General features: G+C 41.4%; 1 protein-coding gene across 2 annotated transcripts in view; it reads right to left on the bottom strand.

The window, feature by feature from the left end:
• Positions 1 to 18747, bottom strand: part of grm2b (glutamate receptor, metabotropic 2b) — a 34591-nt gene extending 15844 nt beyond the window's left edge. The window contains exons 1-3 of one of the 2 annotated variants that reach the window (XM_084928860.1): positions 17775 to 18747; positions 17102 to 17140; positions 13113 to 13740 (exon numbers count right to left, since the gene is read on the bottom strand). In XM_084928860.1, the coding sequence (XP_084784986.1) occupies positions 13113 to 13622 (510 nt within the window). In that variant the 5' untranslated portion in view covers positions 13623 to 13740; positions 17102 to 17140; positions 17775 to 18747. The remainder of the gene's footprint in view (positions 1 to 13112; positions 13741 to 17101; positions 17141 to 17774) is intronic. The other variant, XM_084928858.1, reaches the window with a different exon arrangement.
• Between the last annotated feature and the right edge of the window lie 242 nt (positions 18748 to 18989).

Here is an 18989-nt window from a genome sequence, read left to right as displayed (position 1 = left end):
TATATACACACACACACACACACACACACACACACACACACACACACACACACACACACACACACACACACACACACATATATACATATATCTATATATATATATATACATATATACAGTGGCTTGCAAAAGTATTTAGCCCCCTTGAACTTTTCCACATTTTGTCACATTACAGCCACAAACATGAATCAATTTTATTGGAATTTCACGTGAAAGACCAATACAAAGTGGTGTACATGTGAGAAGTGAAACGAAAATCATACATGATTCCAAACATTTTTTACAAATAAATAACTGAAAAGTGGGGTGTGTGTGTAATTATTCAGTCCCCTGAGGCAATACTTTGTAGAACCACCTTTTGCTGTAATTACAGCTGCCAGTCTTTTAGCGTACGTCTCTACCAGCTTTGCACATCTAGCGACTGAAATTCTTGCCCATTCTTCTTTGCAAAACAGCTCCAGCTCCAGCTACTTGCGTGTAAAGGATCCAAAGGGACTATCAAAAAGTAAACTAATTTTCAGACGCCTATGCAGTGCCACATTTCACCAAACAGCTCGTGTGAACAAGGGCACAGGGCACTGCACAAGAACCTCAAATAATGTTCTGTTTATTTATGGTAAAGTGATTTGAATTTGGCAATACACTCCAGGAAGTCAATATCACCTCAGATTCTAAATGTAAGTATATATGGCCACAAACAGACCCATATTTAAACAACTGAACTAAGCCACAGATACAAACACACAAACCCACAAAAACAAAGGGCTAGGGATTTCTATGAAACTTTATATACACCACAAATAAACCCATCTAAAAACGAAATTGATCAATTTCTCGACAACATAACTCTTCCAAACTTATTAGACACCCAAGCAATAGCACTGGATTCGCCACTGACGCCAGGTGAACTCCAGGAAGCTCTGATAAGTATGCCCAATAATAAGGCTCCAGGTCCAGATGGTTTTCCAACAGATTTTTACAAAGAATTCTGGACAATTCTGGCACCAGTTTTTCACAGGATGTTGCAGGAAATCAAAGAAAATGGTAGACTACCACCAAATATGAACTCTGCAAATATCAGTCTCTTACAAAAACCAGGCAAAGACCCTGTATATCCCTCAAGCTATCGTCCAATATCCCTTATTAATGTAGACCTTAAAATAATCTGCAAAGCTCTCTCAAAGAGATTAGAGAAAATAACCCCCCTTTTAATTCATCCTGACCAAACTGGTTTTATAAAAGGTAGGCACTCATCAACAAATACACGTAGATTACTTAATTTAATAGACTACTCATGCAGTAAAAACACTGAAACCATAATATTTTCTTTAGATGCAGAAAAAGCATTTGACAGAGTTAATTGGAAATTTCTATTTGCAACTTTACATAAATTTGGTTTTGGACCCTGTTTCATAAACTGGTTAAAAATATTATATAACTCCCCAACAGCTTGTGTCAGAACAAATGACCAAACATCCTCCCGCTTCTCTCTTCTGAGGGGCACCAGACAGGGATGCCCACTCTCCCCTTCACTGTTTGCAATTTTTATTGAGCCATTAGCAGCAGCAATTAGACAGGCTACAACAATTAAGGGCATAAAATGTAAGAATATAGAACATAAAATCAGCCTTTATGCAGATGATGTGTTACTTTTTCTCCAAAACTCACAAACCAATATCTCTGGGGTAATTGCATTGATAAATTCCTTCTCAAGTGTCTCAGATTATTCAATTAACTGGTCGAAATCAACAGTTCTTCCGATTAATTGCTCCTTCCATAATTCTTCTCCTTCCCCACTGCAATGTGGAAATATAAAATATTTAGGTATCAATGTCTCTCCTAAACTTTCAGAATTAACTAAATTAAACCACATCCCCCTTTTAAAGACAGTAGAAGGCGACCTGGCTAGATGGAAATCTTTACCCATATCACTCATGGGAAGGGTCGCCGCTATAAAAATGATGATCTTGCCAAAAATAAACTATTTATTTTCAATGATCCCAAATAAGCCATCACAAGATTGGTTCAGATCTCTAGACTCGTACATTTCTAAATTCCTTTGGAAAGATAAACCCCCACGTATCAGCTTAAAAACACTACAAAGGACCAAGGATAAAGGAGGATTAGATCTGCCTAACTTTAATCACTATTTTTTAGCCATCAGGCTTCAGTTCATCTCTAGATGGTTTAAACACACCTTCTTAGATGAACCTTGGATAGATGTAGAACAGGCACTATGTAATAACCTAGAAATTTCAGACCTACCATTTATCAGCTCAAACATCAAACGACATGAATGCTTTAAAAGCATCAATATTAGCTCTTCTCTGACAGCATGGTGGGAGTTTCTAAAAATGACAGAGTCTTCATTAATCCCATGCAAACGTACACCTATCTGGAACAACCCGGACATATTACAAAACAATAATATGATAAACTTTTCAGATTGGAGTTGCAAAGGAATTAAATACTTGGAACATATATTGGAAGGAACAGACTTTATTTCGTTTGACAGACTAGTTATACAATATGGGATCAACAAGAAACGATTTTTGGAATATCAACAAATTAAATCCATAGTAAAAAAGAAATTTAATCCCAGTGAAGCTGAATTACAAACACCACCAAGTGTGGTACAATTTCTTAGTCTAAAACCCCCCAGATTATTGTCTAAAATATACAGAACACTTTCTAAAATAGATGAATCAATATCCCTTCCTATTGCAAAATGGGAAGCAGATTTATCAATCAACTTAGACCCAAACCTTTGGTCTCAGATATGCTTAAAAACCTTTCAATGGATCAGAAATCCCAGTTTGCAATTAATACAATACAAAATATTACACAGAGTGCACTATACTGGTCATAGAATGTTCAAGATGGGCTATACGCCTTCCAACAACTGCTCACACTGCACAGCAAATACACCGGACAATTACATCCACGCTCTTTGGTTCTGTCCACCAGTTCAGAAATTTTGGCGTGAGATATGTGAAGACTTATCAAAGTGTCTGAAATGTAACATTCCAGCCTCCCCTTTAGTATGCTTGCTGGGCAACTTGGATGAGGTCACTGCAGAAATAAACACAGCCCACGTTGTTTTTACGGCCCTATGCATTGCCAAGAAAATGGTCCTCATTAACTGGAAAAATAAAAATAATCTTAATTCTAACCAATATAAAAACCATCTAATAGATCACATTAGTCTTGATACAACCTCTGCCATCACATTTGATCAATCCCTTTGGGCTCCTTTGATCGGCTTCATCACCTAGTGGGGGTGGGGGGTCATGGTTTGGTCCTGCCTTCGCTATTGTGGTTGATGTGGGGGTAGGGACGGCCTTAGGGCGTCTGGGGAGTCCCTAGGGACGTTTCCCTGGAGGGCCTAACCTGGAGGCTGTGGCCATGACCTGGTTAGAAGCTCTGGGGCTCTTGGATGGTGTTTTCCTTGTGGCTGCGTACAGCGGAGATGGGGGAGGGTCTGTGCTGGCGGACGTTGGTTACTGGCCTGGTAGCCTGGCTGCCCCTGGGAGGGTCCGGGACGGGCGTGGAGGCTTGGGGGTCTGGGGGTGCTCCGTCCCCCGGTCTGGGGTGCTGGCCGGGCCTTGGGGGCTTGGGTCCTGGCTGTTGTGTCGCCGGAGCAGTGGGCGGGTGGGTGCAGGGGGGCTCAGCCCCAGTGCAGGGGACCTCTGGTGCATCGGCCCAACTGGGGGGCTCTCTAACTGGTGGGGAGGTTGTTACATCTTTGCAGGTGGTCTCCTCACTACAGGAGCTCACTCTGCAGGTGGGGGGAGAGATATAGGAGAGGGGGAGAATGAACTCAACCTGGGTGTCTATTGTCTTGTGTAGTTTGGGAGATGATTGGATGATGGGGTGGGTGCAGTTTTCTCTGGGGTGGAGTCGGGTGGGCTGCCCCGGACTCTGTGGGGCTGGGCAGTGCTGCTGCTGCGGGCCCCGGTCCGGATGGGCCTGGGCCTCCTTGCCCTGGTGGGTTCCAGAGCGTGGGGGTGCCTACTGGGGTCAGCGGGGGAGCTGGCCCCAGGGAGGGGCCGCTTGCCCCTCCCTTTCTTCCCTCCCCATCCTCAGCTGCCTCCCTATTCCCGCTCTACCACACCCACCCACACACGCAGGGCTTGGGGTGCAGGTATGTCACCAGGGTGCAGGGGAGGCACTCCCCCTCTGTCCCCTTCTGGCCGCCTGTGCCTCAATTTTATTCTGCAACCTAGACATCCACATTACTCACACTCTCACATAACACATACATATAGGGCCTTGGGGGTGGGCACGTTTTGCAGCATCCAGAGGATGGTCGTTGTACTCCAACCCACCTCTGGCGCTGGTGCCCTACCCTCAATTTTAAATGCATTTAGACACTGAGGGTTTTCGGGAGGAGCCGTGCTGCTCTCTGAGAGGAAGCTAGTACCATGCTCTCCTGAGTTTTAAATGCACTTTAGAACAGCACACAACAACATTACATATGAGCGGGCGTAGGGAGGTTTGAGGTCTTCACTCACCCCGGTTCTGTTAGCCGTCAGGGCTGGGGGGCTGGGAGGAGGTGCTGGCCGTCAGACTGGGGTCTGGGATGCGGGGCCTCCCTGCTACTGCAGATAAGGAGGTGGTCCGCTTGCCTCCACCCCAGAGAGAAGGGTTACATCTCCTGGGTCTAGGTGCGGCTTGCCCCTCTGGGGGCGGGGGTACCTGGACCTGGAGTATGTTTGGGGAGTGCCACTGTCTGTACAGTGTCTATTTGTGTCTGTCTACACGTTGGGTGAGTGCCGAGTATTTGGTTGTGCATATGGGGGTGGGAATGCACGTCTGTGTCCGCGTGTGCCTGTTTGTCTGTGTCTATATGTCAGGTTGGGTCTTAGACTCAACCTCTCTGGGTACATCTCAGGCCCTCTAAAGTACGGAGGCCTATCTCCCCTCACCACACTCCCTGCCGGTGGCTGATGCCCTTAGACGTTGGTGTGTTGGTGGTCCTTGTCATCTGGGGCTGGGCGCTCATGCATGTACCGGCTCACTCCTGGTGGCCGATTGGCGGGGCCGGGCGCCTGTGGCCCAGCTGGGCTCCTTCCGGGGGGTGGGATGCCCTCAGGCCTCTGGCCTCTGGGCCTGAAGCTCGGTCCTCTCTGGCACAGCTGGCTGCCGGCGGAGCCCGCGGGCACGCCACTGCAACCCCCTCTGGCCTCTGCTCCGTAGCTGCAGGGTGACCTCTCGTTTGGGGCTCTACTCAGCTCTTCCCAGGAGGGTGGCACGGTTCCCCCCCCCTTTGGTGGTCCTCCTCGGGTCCTTGTACTCTGGGGCCTCTGGATATCTGGGGCCTGGATCTCCTCCATACCTGCTTCATACCCTGGTGGACGGGGCTATGGCTCCCCACACTCCCTAGCAGATCGTTACATGGAGAAACCTTTGGAATACAAGCATGCTGATCCACACAGGTATGCACACAGGTGTACACACGGGTGTTCACAGACGCGGACTACACCTTTCTTGGCTGCTGCCTCAAAGCACATTGTGCGCTGTCTATCTTGCGTGCTGCACAATATCGTTTATTATTTAGTATCTACTGTTATCTACTGCTAGCTAGTTTATTGTGATGGTGCTGTTTTTATTATGTTGCTCTTTGTTGTTTGCTTTCTCTTCTGTTTTTTTTCTCCATACAGGTGATCCAGGCGTTTTGTTTGTTTGTTTGTTTGTTTTTTCCTTTCTTCCCCCCCTTCTCACCATCTCTTCTCCCCTTTGGTTTTCTTTCTCTCCCTCTCTTTCTTTCATTCTTTCTCCCTGTCCTATCCCCCAGTCACGTCTGTCCCGTTTGTAGCAACCGAAAATAAAATAAATACATAATTATAATAAAGGTCAATCAAATGGACCAATATGGCAAGGCCATGATGATCCACTTGGTAAAATAAATCCGCTTGGCATCTTTCTTGGCCTTAAGACAACAATTCTGATGGCTAAAGATCCAAACGGGACACACAAAAAAAAGAAAAAGAAAAAAAAAAAACCCAAAAAAAACCAAAGGGCTAGACCTATTCACATGTACTTTATATAAGACCATGTCGTGCATGCATTTATGTCTGTGGATCCCAGCTGGCTGTAATCAAAATCTGATATCACAGCTCATATAGCTGGCGATGCAAAGGCAGAAAGGATTGTTTGTTGAATTGCTTGCATGAGCTATTTCAGGAACAGGCAAATCTTCATATTAAACATACACCTATTATTTCCTCCCACCAGCAAAACAATACTCACCACACGAGCAACCTTTTGAGCCACACTTGAGAACAGGAATACATCTGCTCTTTATCGCCTTCTTAGAAAATAATGCTTTGATATATCACTTCTAGCTCCTAGCACTTCTGAACCAGCTTGATAGGTTTGTCAATTTTTACTGTTATTAAGACTGAAGTGCAGTGCTCCTGTCACACAATCTTCAGCGCTAAATTTTAAATAACAGCCACGGGTTCTGCGTAAACACTCATTTTTTATTTATGTGATACTACGTAGGAAAAAAAACAACAGCTCTAAGACGGGCGAGATGAAGGGAAGTGCATCAAGGCACAAATAGGCTAGTACTATTATTGACTGTGTGGGTCTTGACTCGAACCAGCTTTCCAGTCATTACAATGTTTTCCTTCACTTTGAATGACATACTGATGTGCTAATTAGAGAGCTGCAATGTGTTCTCTGAATGTGCTAAAATTTTCACTTCTAAAATAACGGATATTATATTCAGCTATAATATCACATGATAAACAAAAGTCTTTTGAAGTTAACACCAAAGCAAGGTTGGTTTTAGTTTTTTGTTTTACCCGACTTGCTCTGTGAGCGGGGGAAAAACAATAAAGACAGAGTTAATAAAACACTGCACAACAAACGTATTAAACATCGATATGTGGCGGGACAGATGTTATAACCTGAAATTATTGAGGACCTTCCCAGATGCTTCAGCAATGATAAAATAGAGTTTATCTACCGGTCTTGAAGGATTTAGTTGGTGTTTTTTGAGTATAATTTCAAAATATTACACCTTTAGATGTCTGCAGTCTTGATGTCTGGAGACTGAAGGGAGATAAGTTGATATTGTCATATTACATGCCAGGGATGGTTCATCTTGTCCATAAATTCTGATTAAAAAAAATTTTTAATGTCAAAAAAGTAACCCAAGATTTACAACACTTTTTTCCCAATCCATAGATGAGTTAATGTAGGTACAGATTAGACACAAGCAGCTGGGCTGTGCATATAGTCTGTGCAGTGGATTAATCTGCTTCAGAGCTCTGCGTGTTGCATTTTTTATCTTCAACATAAAGTTAATGTTGAAGATAAACTTGTGGCTATGCCTCTAAGAAAATGTCATTTTTTAAATTGTTCAGCTACCCAAGCATAAGACATTGTGGGAACACATTAAAATTATTTAATTGTCTTTCTTAAATGATTTCTCTGTGATGCTAAGCTAAATCCATAGGTGTAAAATGTGTGGGCTGTTGGTTATGAATCATAGATGCTTCTATATGGCTAACATCCTGTTTGGCACGGCAAACTATTTTCAAAAACCTCAACTGTGAGAAGACATAACAAAGACAACAAAATACACTGGGATGAGCAAGGCAGCGATGCAAGCCTTCTAAATGTTGCTGGGCTAATTATGAACAAATCCTTTGAGACTAAACAGAAACTGGCTCATCTCCCACCATCGTTACCACCTCTTGTCCTTGGCCCTATCACAGGCAGCATCAGCCTTTTCCACACGCAGGTGGGCACATCCCTGCCAGCCAATGGAGACATATCCCGCAGATGGGAAAAGCAGCTTCTCTCAAAGTTCCCCAGGATGGTCTCTGGCACTCATCCTTCTCTGTTTTATAATGCCCTTCATCTCCACAAAGTGCTTCTCTGGGATAAATGGGGACTGTGAAGACAGTGACCTCTCAAAAAAATCCCACCATGGGCTTCAAGCCACTCTCACGGCTCGATTCATTAAAGTGTCCAGGAAGTGAAGGCACTCACAAAGAGACTGTTGAGCATCGTGACAGTAGAGGTATGTATTCAAATTTATACAAAAACAAAAAAGCAGAGAGTTTCTTTTTTAGCCTTTGTGACTGTGTGGCTGCTGAAGATTCATTCACAAGGAAATAGACAAAAAACAAGCTGTTCTTTTGTCAAGGCATCATCAACATTTCTCGCTATGAAAGGAAGCCCTGAGTGTAATGAAGGCTTTAGAAGATTATAACATGGTGCTGGATATCCTCAGTCCCTTTCTGTCGAACTCTCCATTCAGCTTTAACACACTCTGACGAAGCATTCATCTCTGCAAGAACTTAGCTAAGGTTGGATCATATTCTGGCTGTAGCACAACTCAGTGTTATCTATACTCCTCAATGCATGGTGATATGCAAAATGAGACAGTTCAGCTGTCATACTTTATATTTAAAGAAATACTAGATTTCAAAGTGAAAACCATACAGCCTGCAGTTATAAAGGATAAAGGATTCAGTTATTTATAACATTGGCTTGACACTATGGCAAACATTACTGATGACTTTTTCTATTGAAGTGTTGACACATGATATTTATAAGTTAACATACGAAGCTTTGTAAGTGACCTAGAGTACTACACAAAAGTCTTGATCTTTGTTTTACTTTGGACATTGGTTGCTTTTTCACTCATTTTCATTTTCTTATAGCTGACTCACGTTCAGACTAATGTTTTTCTTTGTCTGTTACTTAGTACAGACCTATGAATCATTCAAACATATAAAAGGCACCTAACTCAAGGGATGGACCAGTGTTGTATCAACAGATAATAAGCAACTTGGCAAAGAACCAATTTTAAATTGTATCATTAGTCACTTTGACGCTAGCAGCCTTTCGCAAACACATTATTTGTTCCCATTTTGTTAGTTTAATCTACAAAAAAAAATAAATAAATAAAAATACCAAGGACACCACAGTTTGACAGGCATAAAACTGTACTTCTGCTTCAACAAAGTGATTCCCAAAGAGCTATTAGTCAAAAACTGGGCATATCTCAGCATGGTGTGCAGTTTGTCATTAATAAATTTGAGGAAAGTTGACAAGTAGAGGACAAGTAGAGCATGTCTTTTATCTTATCTCATTCCCATCACCCTCGAACAGTCACAGCAGATAACTGCCCCTCCTTGAGCCTGGTTCTGCTGGAGATTTCTTTGTATTAAAAGGGAGTTTTTCCTTCCCACTGTCATCAAATTGCTTGCTTATAGGCGGCTGTCTGATTGTTGGGGTTTCTCTCTATTATTGTAGGATCTTTATCTTGCAACATTAAGCACCCTGGGGTGACTATTGTTGTGATTTGGCACTATATAAAAAAAATTGAATTGAATTTACTTGAACTGACAAAGGAAGAATTGTCAGGTCAAAAAACTATCCACAGCCAATAAACAGTGTCTGAAAGTCATGTATAATAGGGGGAAAAAATCCAGCATGTACTGTTCACTGAAGCCTCATCAGAAATGGTCTCAGTTGAAGCATGGCTTTCAAGAAGCCATTCTTAAGGAAGGGAAACAGGGAGCAAAAGCTGCTGTTGCTTTTCATTAATGTAAAACAGTACATTAACTCATAACACACCGGGGAAAGTAATCTTTTACACTACTTGCTATATTTGTTATACGTTACTGCAGAAATTGACTTGACAGATTATATCATAACCAGTTAACACTATAAACCTGCAGCTACAGGTGATCACTCATCACGGTCTTTGTTATCTGTTGTGGTTCAGGTTCTGGCTGCTGCACTGGGATAGGCATCACTCAAGTTTAACGTAATTCTGGGTTCTTGGCTGACTTTGTTTTGGCACGCTGTCTTTGCTTGCCAAGAGGGATGTTTTGTTAGCAGAACAGTGCAATTGTTTCTGTCCTGGATGCAGTCGGAATTTCACCATCAAACTCTTGACCTTTCATGCAATCAAAATAAAAGTACTGTCCATATTTCCACTTCTTAAAAACTGTAGATCACTCCACCACTTTCCTCCACCCAGCACACAAACTGAAATAAGCTGATTGTAGCAAACCCACAGGATGAAAAATGTGCTTGATTTTTTTTCTTTCTATTTGCAGTGTGTCGATGACTGAAGAGACTTTGTAGTGCAAGTAACAACATGAACTGTAATGCAATTATTGAATTTAGCACAGTAACGAGTCAGTTTAGAAGGCAAAGCTGGGTTTGTCAAATTGGACTGAAAATCAACAGTTAACACTTATGGAGTTATACTAATCATCAGTCACCCTAATCATCAGTGTTATCATCAGTATGTGTGGAAGAGGTCAGGAGAAAGGTAAAAAAATGAGTGTCTATAACCTTTTGAAAAACCCAACAGAGGCTCTGTCGTGGTTTGGGGCTGCATTTCAGCCAGTGGTGTTGGGGATCTTGTCAAAATTGATGTAATTATGAACACATAAAAGTCCTGCCAGATTTTGATCCACCATACAATACCATCTGGAAAGCATCTAATTGACATTTCTTCCTTTTTTTACCATGGCAGTGATCCAAAACACACTGCCAACAGAGTAGAAACATACCAGGATAGAAAAATAAACAACAGAAAACTACCAGTCATGGACTGGCCTCCCCAGAGCCTGGATATCAACATTACCGAAGCAGTTTGGGATCAAGGTTGTGACTAATATCCAATGAAAAGCTCTGTCCTTCAAGAAACCTGAAGAACTATTCCTGAAGACTACTTAAACACGTTACAAGAAAGGGTTTTTATTAGCTTTAGAAAAGCTGAAAGAAGGTTTTTTTGTTTGAAAAGCAAAGCCACAGCATCCAGTGGTCAAATTAGACACAAAAAACATGAATCAGCAATATAACTGAACAGAGATGTTACTGAATGAAACAAAACTGTTTTATTAGTCACATACATAAACCCATGAACCAGTGAAACATAATGTTGGTTTCCACCACAGGAACTAACAGGCTTTTTAGGCCACCATAACCTTTTGTGCCTAGTCAAACTGCCTCTGCAGTACCTTGCAGCGGAGAAAAAGTACCTATTCCACAGTAAGTTCTTCTCATCAGCCACAAAAAACTGCTGAGCATGGACTCATTGCTTACTGGCTGAATTTGGACAGGAATGTAGGAAGAATGGAGGAAAGGAGTCTGTTCAAGTAAGTTAACTTTCACCTTCACCAAGTTCCTGCAATGTAAGGTAGCTATAAGTAGTGAGAAACCTAAAAGATTTAGCAGACAATGAAACAATTTGTTATAAAGCATAAAATGATTATTGCAGTTTTATCATGACAAGGATATTGTTACTCCTGTACAATGAGTCTCCTAATGCCTAAGAGGTTTTGTGTTGTGGCAAAAGCCTGTGCCTCTGTTTGTTTCTGTTTTCATTGTATTTTATTATTGCTGGGTTTCTCTGAGACAAATATCCAGGATAATCCCGGCAGCCAGGATGCTATGCTTTGAGGTCCTTTGACTGAGGAAAAAAGTGGATAGACATTGCCTGTAGAAAGTTGCTGTTAAAACTGGTGATCTTCACTGTGTCACCAACTTTTAATTAAATGTGATGGAACTGTACTGTTTGAACAAACAAATCTGAAGTGCCCCACAGTGTAGTGTTTCAACTGCTGAAAACAAGTTAGAGGGCAGAGCAGTGATATTTCTGGAAAACCACAATAGCATTTTCATTAGAGGTGGACATGTACTACAAATACTTTGTGACACACTGAAAAGGTTCCTGTGGCAAAGATTCCACTGTTGTACTTAACAGACCGCATGACACAAAGTCTTAGGGGGCACAAAACAGGACAAACCCCAAAATCAAAATGCAGAACTTGAGTTATTTTATCATTTCAGTCAGTATTAATTAAATATCGGTGTATAATAAATGACTATTAGCTGGATTAATGATGCTTATCATGTAACAAGCGAAAAACTGGAAAACATTGGTTCAGTTATTATCTGAACTCAAATGTGATCATGTTGCCGCACCCCTAAGGCTAATAGAGATGATCTTTACTTGTGTATAGTTTACCTAAGGCTTCGCTACATATTGTGCGTGTGTGTGTATAACCAAATTATTCCTGTGCACTTTGTCTTGCTAACACTGAGTGCTTCAGTAATTATGTCATGTAAGGGCAATCAGAGTTAATTAATTATGGTCAGATGCACTGCCTCTAGCAACCTTTCATACATGTGTGAAAGGTCAGTTTTCCTTGCAAGGCAGAAATGAAGTTGCTGACAAAGTGATTGATGTGTCTGTGAATGTTGATGCTTCAGACAAAATAATCTCAGTAAATTCTTACTCCAGCCTCTTCTACTGAAGGCTCAATTCTACAGCTTGTGAAAAGTGGAGATGCAAGGATTCTTTTAGCAACTTCAACATGTGAATGAGCATCCACCCCCATGTAACACAATGCATGCTCACAAAATAAATAATTGGAATAATATTGTGAATTAACAAGTTTTTTTAAAGGTGTACAAGTGTTAAGTTGCAAAATATTTGCTCTTGCAATAACAAATTACTTGATTACAGACGCAGACAAAACGCAATCAACTGAAAAGACTACATAAACACTTACACACTTAAAGAAACATTAGGACTTTGTTTTGGTGAGACCCCCATATACAAAGAAGATAATTACCAGAGGCAAAACTTCCGCTCATTGCTGAAATAGATCACTTATTGTGTTTGGGGTGTTAGTGCCTTTTGGATTCATGCTGTTAACTGACACATACAATGCCTTGCTCTGTAGCTAATTTTGACAGATCATCCAGGAAGTCTGTGGTCCAATTTTGCTAACTGTAATTCTAAAAATATAATTGTATGCGTTAGATGGGAACCAATAAGCAAGTATTTCTGTTTCTGCAATGGACCCATGCAGTTTATGGATGCACCTTGCTAACCATGCTTGCTAGCATAGGCTGATAACTTAGCACCTCAACCCCTCACCCCAGATGAGGTCAGTACAAGACGTAGAAAACCCACATGATGTACCATAGCTATACCATATGGTATACTATTTATCTTAGTATAGTGGCATGGCAATTTTGCATGTGTCACAGTTTTCAGTAAAGGCATGCAAGTGCAACTGATGCACTAAACAAAGGTTAATATACATTTGCACACTCACCTGAATTGAAACATCACTGTAAGATCCTCCGATAACCCCTGAGATGGCCAGTGGAACCTCATTTTGAATTGGTCTCGAGCCGTCTGGGCAGATGAAACCTGGGTCGTGCACCTTAGTGAGGGATGCTCTTACAAAATCTAGCGACTGCTCCAGAGCATAAGTGTCTTTCGAGCAGGTGTCCAGGATGTGAGCCCCCAGCTGGAGACCAGGAAGGATGCGATCGCTGGAGTTAATCTCATCAAGTGCCAGCAGCATGGCTTCCAGTCTCTGGATCCCTCTCCCCTCGTTGATCTTACCACAGTCTTCCATTCCATCGCCTTTTTCGTGCACCGGGAACAGGCCTCCAATCACCAAGTCCCCATCGACGATGATCTCACGTTTGGCTGAAGGGGGCAGTCTGGAAATACTAGGCAGGACTCCTGGTATCAGCAGCTCGAGAAGGAACACATGGAGAGGCCAGTAATGTGCAGAATTGGCCTGCGACTTGGGGCAGAGCACTGCACTCAGCATGGCAGGACCAGGTAGCTTGATTTAGCAGGTTGAAGTGGAGAGCAGAAGAGGTTCACACAATTTGGAGGCAGATGTCTTTCAAGTCCTCTGTCAGTGAGTGCAGCATCTTTAATATTTCCTTAAAAAAAGGGAGGGAAAATTAATATATGCTATCTATCTATCTATCTATCTATCTATCTATCTATCTATCTATCTATCTATCTATCTATCTATCTATCTATCTATCTATCTATCTATCTATTACATTTGTATCCTATTCCTGTGGAGTAAAATGTAACGTCCTTGCCCAGTGTCAATGAAATTCTTGAACTAAATATGGGTCAGAGGCCTATTGGTCACTTTTTTGCTCACAGGTTTACTCAAATATATGAACAGTCATGCTTTTTCTCTCTTATCTTTTTAACTGATTCTTACCTGAACTACAAGGCTTTTTCTTGACTTTCTTGACTTAGAGTCTATAGAATTACTACAGAGAAATGGTTTTATTGGAGACTCTAAACTTAAGAATTCTATCTGAAGGCTGAAACACAGTCATTAATCTTAGAATTTACTTTCTGAAGTGAAACAGAAGACCTTAATATTTTAGTCAGAGTCTCAGCAATTCCAGTGTGAAATAAATTAAATTTTATCTGAAAGACTGACTCAGTGTTACCACCTTCAAGTGACCACATCAAACATTTATTGATATTTAAGGCACCTCTTGACTGAAGCATATTTTCCAGGCAACGGAGATATCACATACACGGTGATTCTCTTCAATGGATGTGGTTGCCATGGAAACATGGTGGGTAAAAAATAAGGGTTGGACTGCAGGGGAGTGGGCAGAGAGACATGTATGCTAATATAAATTCCTATCATGTTGAAGTAAGAGGTTTGGATCTCACCGGGGGTTGTCTGATTAGGTGGGCAGGTTCAATCACAGCGCTCTTAGAGAGCCAATCGTATTTATTCCAAACACAATTATTAATCACATTTATCAAACGCATAGTTCAGAACAAACACAGATTAAAGTAGATTCATACTGTGGAATGTATTTTTAAAGACTTGTGGTTTACTTTTCTTTTTCTGCAAATATTATCAGAATTTCTTATCGGAGCTTATATTTCAGCAGTATTACTCACATAAAGCTCTGAGGGATGTAACAATGGCACATAATATCAACAAAAATTGTCTGTGGGTATGTTTTTCCTTTTTTAAATAGAAGTTGAGCTATCAGAGGAGTCACGCTGGTAAACCCACAGAGCTTGGCAGCAGTTTGGACTAGGCGATGTGCTGCCGCTACGTTCTCCTTTAAGACACAGTGGGAAGCGTATTACTGACTTTTCCCCTTCTGTCACACAGTGTTGTTACTTACATTATAATACTGTATAAAAAAAGATGCTCGTGCATTGACACTTCTTTTATTGGCAGTTCTATCAACAGTCATTTCATTGAGTCTGAGTGTGTCCTGTTTCCTGTGCTCACAGAGGCAGAAAACCATCACAGTGGGGTTCACAGGGACTGGTTACAAAAACACCAGCGACACAAGCATAAGTTCATGCGTGCGTGCATGCTTTTGAGCACTTCAGGATACACAGGATACTGTGAATCACACAGGATATTGTGAGGAATATCCTGTGACAGCACAAGCATCTCTTGAGTGAAAATGAGGAGCAAAAAGTGTAATGAATGCCAAATTTCTTACCAGATAAATATTACATCAGATTATGGGTGGGGAAATCTTATGCATTGATGAATCTGTACCCATCAAACTAAATTACATGTGGTAATATACAAAGTTACAGCTTCTGTCTCATGTCTGCTGTGTGTGTCTACGTGCAGGTGTATGGGACTGCTGCAACACATTTGCCCTATTATTAGAAGCAAGGTGAGAAATCAACTTGGAGAGCTCAACTTTAAGAGTCTAATTGGTCTTCAGTGCTGTCTGTTGAGCAGATGGGGGCTTTCTGGTTGCAGAGACTAGGTCACAGTATGAATTAATGGTGCAACAAGGAACAGCCAATTAGGCTGGTCAGTACAAACTAAGCTAAAGTGAGGTTAGAGATGCAGAAGCTCTTCTAAAACCTCTAAGAACTGCAAAGAAATGCTGGCGTGGCTGAAGTGGACAGCTATTAAAATCAAATTTTTTCCAGTTATTTGCATCCATTCTTTAAATGGGAGCAGTATTATCAGCTTACATGAGAATTAAAACATCAACATCTGCTAAAGTAGCTTTTATCAGGCCTCGATCACATCATTAAAACTATCTTGAAACGGCTGTCACACTCACACTGAGCAGCCAAGAGAGTCACACGCTCCCCAGCTGTCTGCGCACAATATTCCCTCTGAAAGGCAAGTTCAAAAAGAAAAGACGGCGTGCTTTACTCAGCTTTGAACCATCAGCTAATGCATTACTGCTCCTGCCCAGCACAGAGGATTTCTCCAACATTAGCATAAAGAGGCTTTGAGAACACTATTCCTTATTGTCCTTACTCCTTATCCCGGTATAACTAATGTGTAAAAAATGACTCACCACCCAGTTCCTTTCAGCAGTGATGGTGATTGGCAGGTATAATCATATTATCTACGCAGAAGTACAGTGTTATTTATGTCTGGCGAATGAGCTGAAGAAATGAATGCACCTCCTTTTTTGTTATCATCAGGTACAGACTGAAAAATAATTGTTATAAAACAATAATTTATTTTTTTAATTGTTTAAAATGGTGACACAACTCAAAATCTGAAGAGTAGACACAGTCTGCATGCAGTTTTATTGAAAAGTACTCGACCTGACATTTAATTTAGAGCCCGATCCACTGCACATGAATCATTAAGCCGGGTGAGTATGACAGCCTAAACAGCGTACTTGTCCTATGACATTTAAAACACTACTTTTCTGTGCTTATCTGATTAAAAACTAGATTTAGGTTTAAAGTTTAGAGGTTACAGTGTTATATAACATCAGATAATAAACTGTCAAAAACTGAAGGTTTCAGTCAGAAGACAATACACAAATCATCCACTTCAAAGCATCAGATCTCTACGTATGAAAATGAACTACAAAAAGAAGAGAAAACTGCAACCTCAATAGCTCATCTTATGATTCCCATCATTATATAATCTCCACTGGGGACCCAGTTTATCCCTCCACCTGGACTTGTCAGCTGAAGGAATTAGGATCCCTCTGTGGTGGCCAGCAGCCAGCTGATTGTGTTTGAATGTGAAATAAATGCATATTTTTCAGAAAAAAAATAGTGCAGTTGTTTAATTTTTATAAAATAAAATAAAATAATAAAATAATGCCCTGTCAGTATGTTTATTCATAGGTCACACTTAGACTGGGAGACAAAGGACAGATGTAAGAATTACACGTGCTAGAGCAGATTTTCTTTGTTTCCTCTTGGTGAGCATGTTGGTGAGCATGCTGACACCATCTGATGATAAAATACATAACATCCATCAAGACACTGTGGTGGTGTCTCCCATAATAAATAACTTACCTTTGAGGTAAATCCTACCGCATCACTCCTGTCTGACTCCTGTCATAACAATGTGATGCGTGAGATACGTGGATGATTCCAAAGCAAAAACACTTTCTTCATTTTTTGCAATGACTCGATACATTTACCAGCTGAATTACTTTCCACATTAGGGTCCATCACATTGTTTATGGCGCTGTCCAAAAACAAAAGCCCTGATTGGTTTGAGAGGAATCTCTGCCTCACTCAATTATGTAATTTTTATTTGAGACAGTGAATACACTCGGGTCAAGCAGGATTACAACTTCACATATTCATACAGGGAAATGCTAGCACCTCCACAGTAACACGCAGGTATTGGGATGGCTGATAATAAAGTGAAAGAAAGTCTCCTCCTGCTATTTTTGGTTTGTGTTGACAAATAGACTTTGGTGCATCAGATGTGCCTTGTGAGAGGGGGAATGGGGATAAATGCTGGGGAAAATCATGAACTGCTGATAAGGTATTATAATAACGGACCTGTTGGGAGTAATGTTGTGGCTGTGGGATACATGCGGGGGGCTGGGGGGGCGACGACTTTGTAACAAAAAAAATAAAAATGCAAAATCACGTCAGATAGGAAAGACACAAAGTACTTTCTGTGTTAAACCCACCGTCAGTATAATATCAAAATTATGAAGGGACCATTTCTTACCTGTTAGTAGCACTAGGTGTTTCTTCCCGAATGGATTTGAAGGGTTTCTTTGCGCAAGCCGAGCTTCAGTATGTTAGAAACGTGAAGAGCTTCATGTGACGAGCAGATTCCAGATGTTGTTCACTTTGGGCATCTTTGCCAGGCACCGGTTTGGATCTGTCCTTGGTTCTGAAGTGTTCTTCACATTGGTAAGTCTTACAAACTCCTTTCGGTGCCCCCCAACTTGTGCCTGCTAGCCACAGTGACTACGAGCCCGTAGACTATCGCCCAAGTGCTCATATATCCATCCACAAGCGCAGCAGAAGGACCGAGGGCTTCTCTTTGTCTCTCACAGCGAGCAGGACTAAGAGGCAAGTGAGTCTAAATTAAATCATAACCGCGCATTTTTTTAACGTTACATTTCATATTGAACGTCGCTTCTCTTCGGAAAGTTCGTCAAATTAACTTCAAAACAAGCGGCGCTGAGAAAATCCTGCCGTAGCCCATCGGCTCAGAGACGCACAGCCACTCTCAGCTCTTCCACAGAGATAATGAGTGCGAGAGTCGACACCGTGCTCGTCTCAGAAACCTGACGATGCTTCATACAGCGTTTGTTTGCAAGACAGTGAAGGGAGCCACAGCAGCGAAAGAGGTGTCATTATTTTGAGTCGCTCCTATTTGTAAAAAAATAAATAAATAAATAAATGTATAACGATAATAATTTCCACTGTTCTTTCTGCAGGACTAAAGCATAAAAAGGTGCATCAACTTCTCAAACAGGTCAAGTGACTTATTCATGTGGCGCTGAGCTTGTATAGTGTCAATGTCATTTTAATGATAAACCGAAAAGAAGAAAAAAAGGCGATTGCATAGATTATATAAACCGGATCTCTTCTGCTAAATTTAGCAAGATTTTTTTAAAAGGAAAATGAGCATCGACGTTGTTTTATTTTTTTGTTTTTGTTTTTTAACCACTCTATGAAGGCTGGCCAGCTCCTTGTTCACCTCCATCTCATTAAAACTGAATCACACTCCAGTTGAGTGCCACAGCACTTCACAAACTCAAGAGGTTGGATGCACAGTTGGTTTGTCATTGGATAAAGCACCCCCCTCCCCCCTCCACTATACACATACACAATAGATATCATTTAAAAGTTGGCATATTTTATTTCTCTCCAGATAACTAACCTTGCTGTGCTGTTACATGTGTGAATACACATAAACTTTTTCTTGACT

This window comes from Perissodus microlepis, chromosome 5, assembly GCF_051167445.1.
Source record: "Perissodus microlepis isolate ML-2025 ecotype Zambia chromosome 5, ASM5116744v1, whole genome shotgun sequence".
Lineage (NCBI taxonomy): Eukaryota > Metazoa > Chordata > Actinopteri > Cichliformes > Cichlidae > Perissodus > Perissodus microlepis.
Note: the sequence above shows the minus strand (reverse complement) of the source record. Positions and strands in the feature narration are given on the sequence as shown.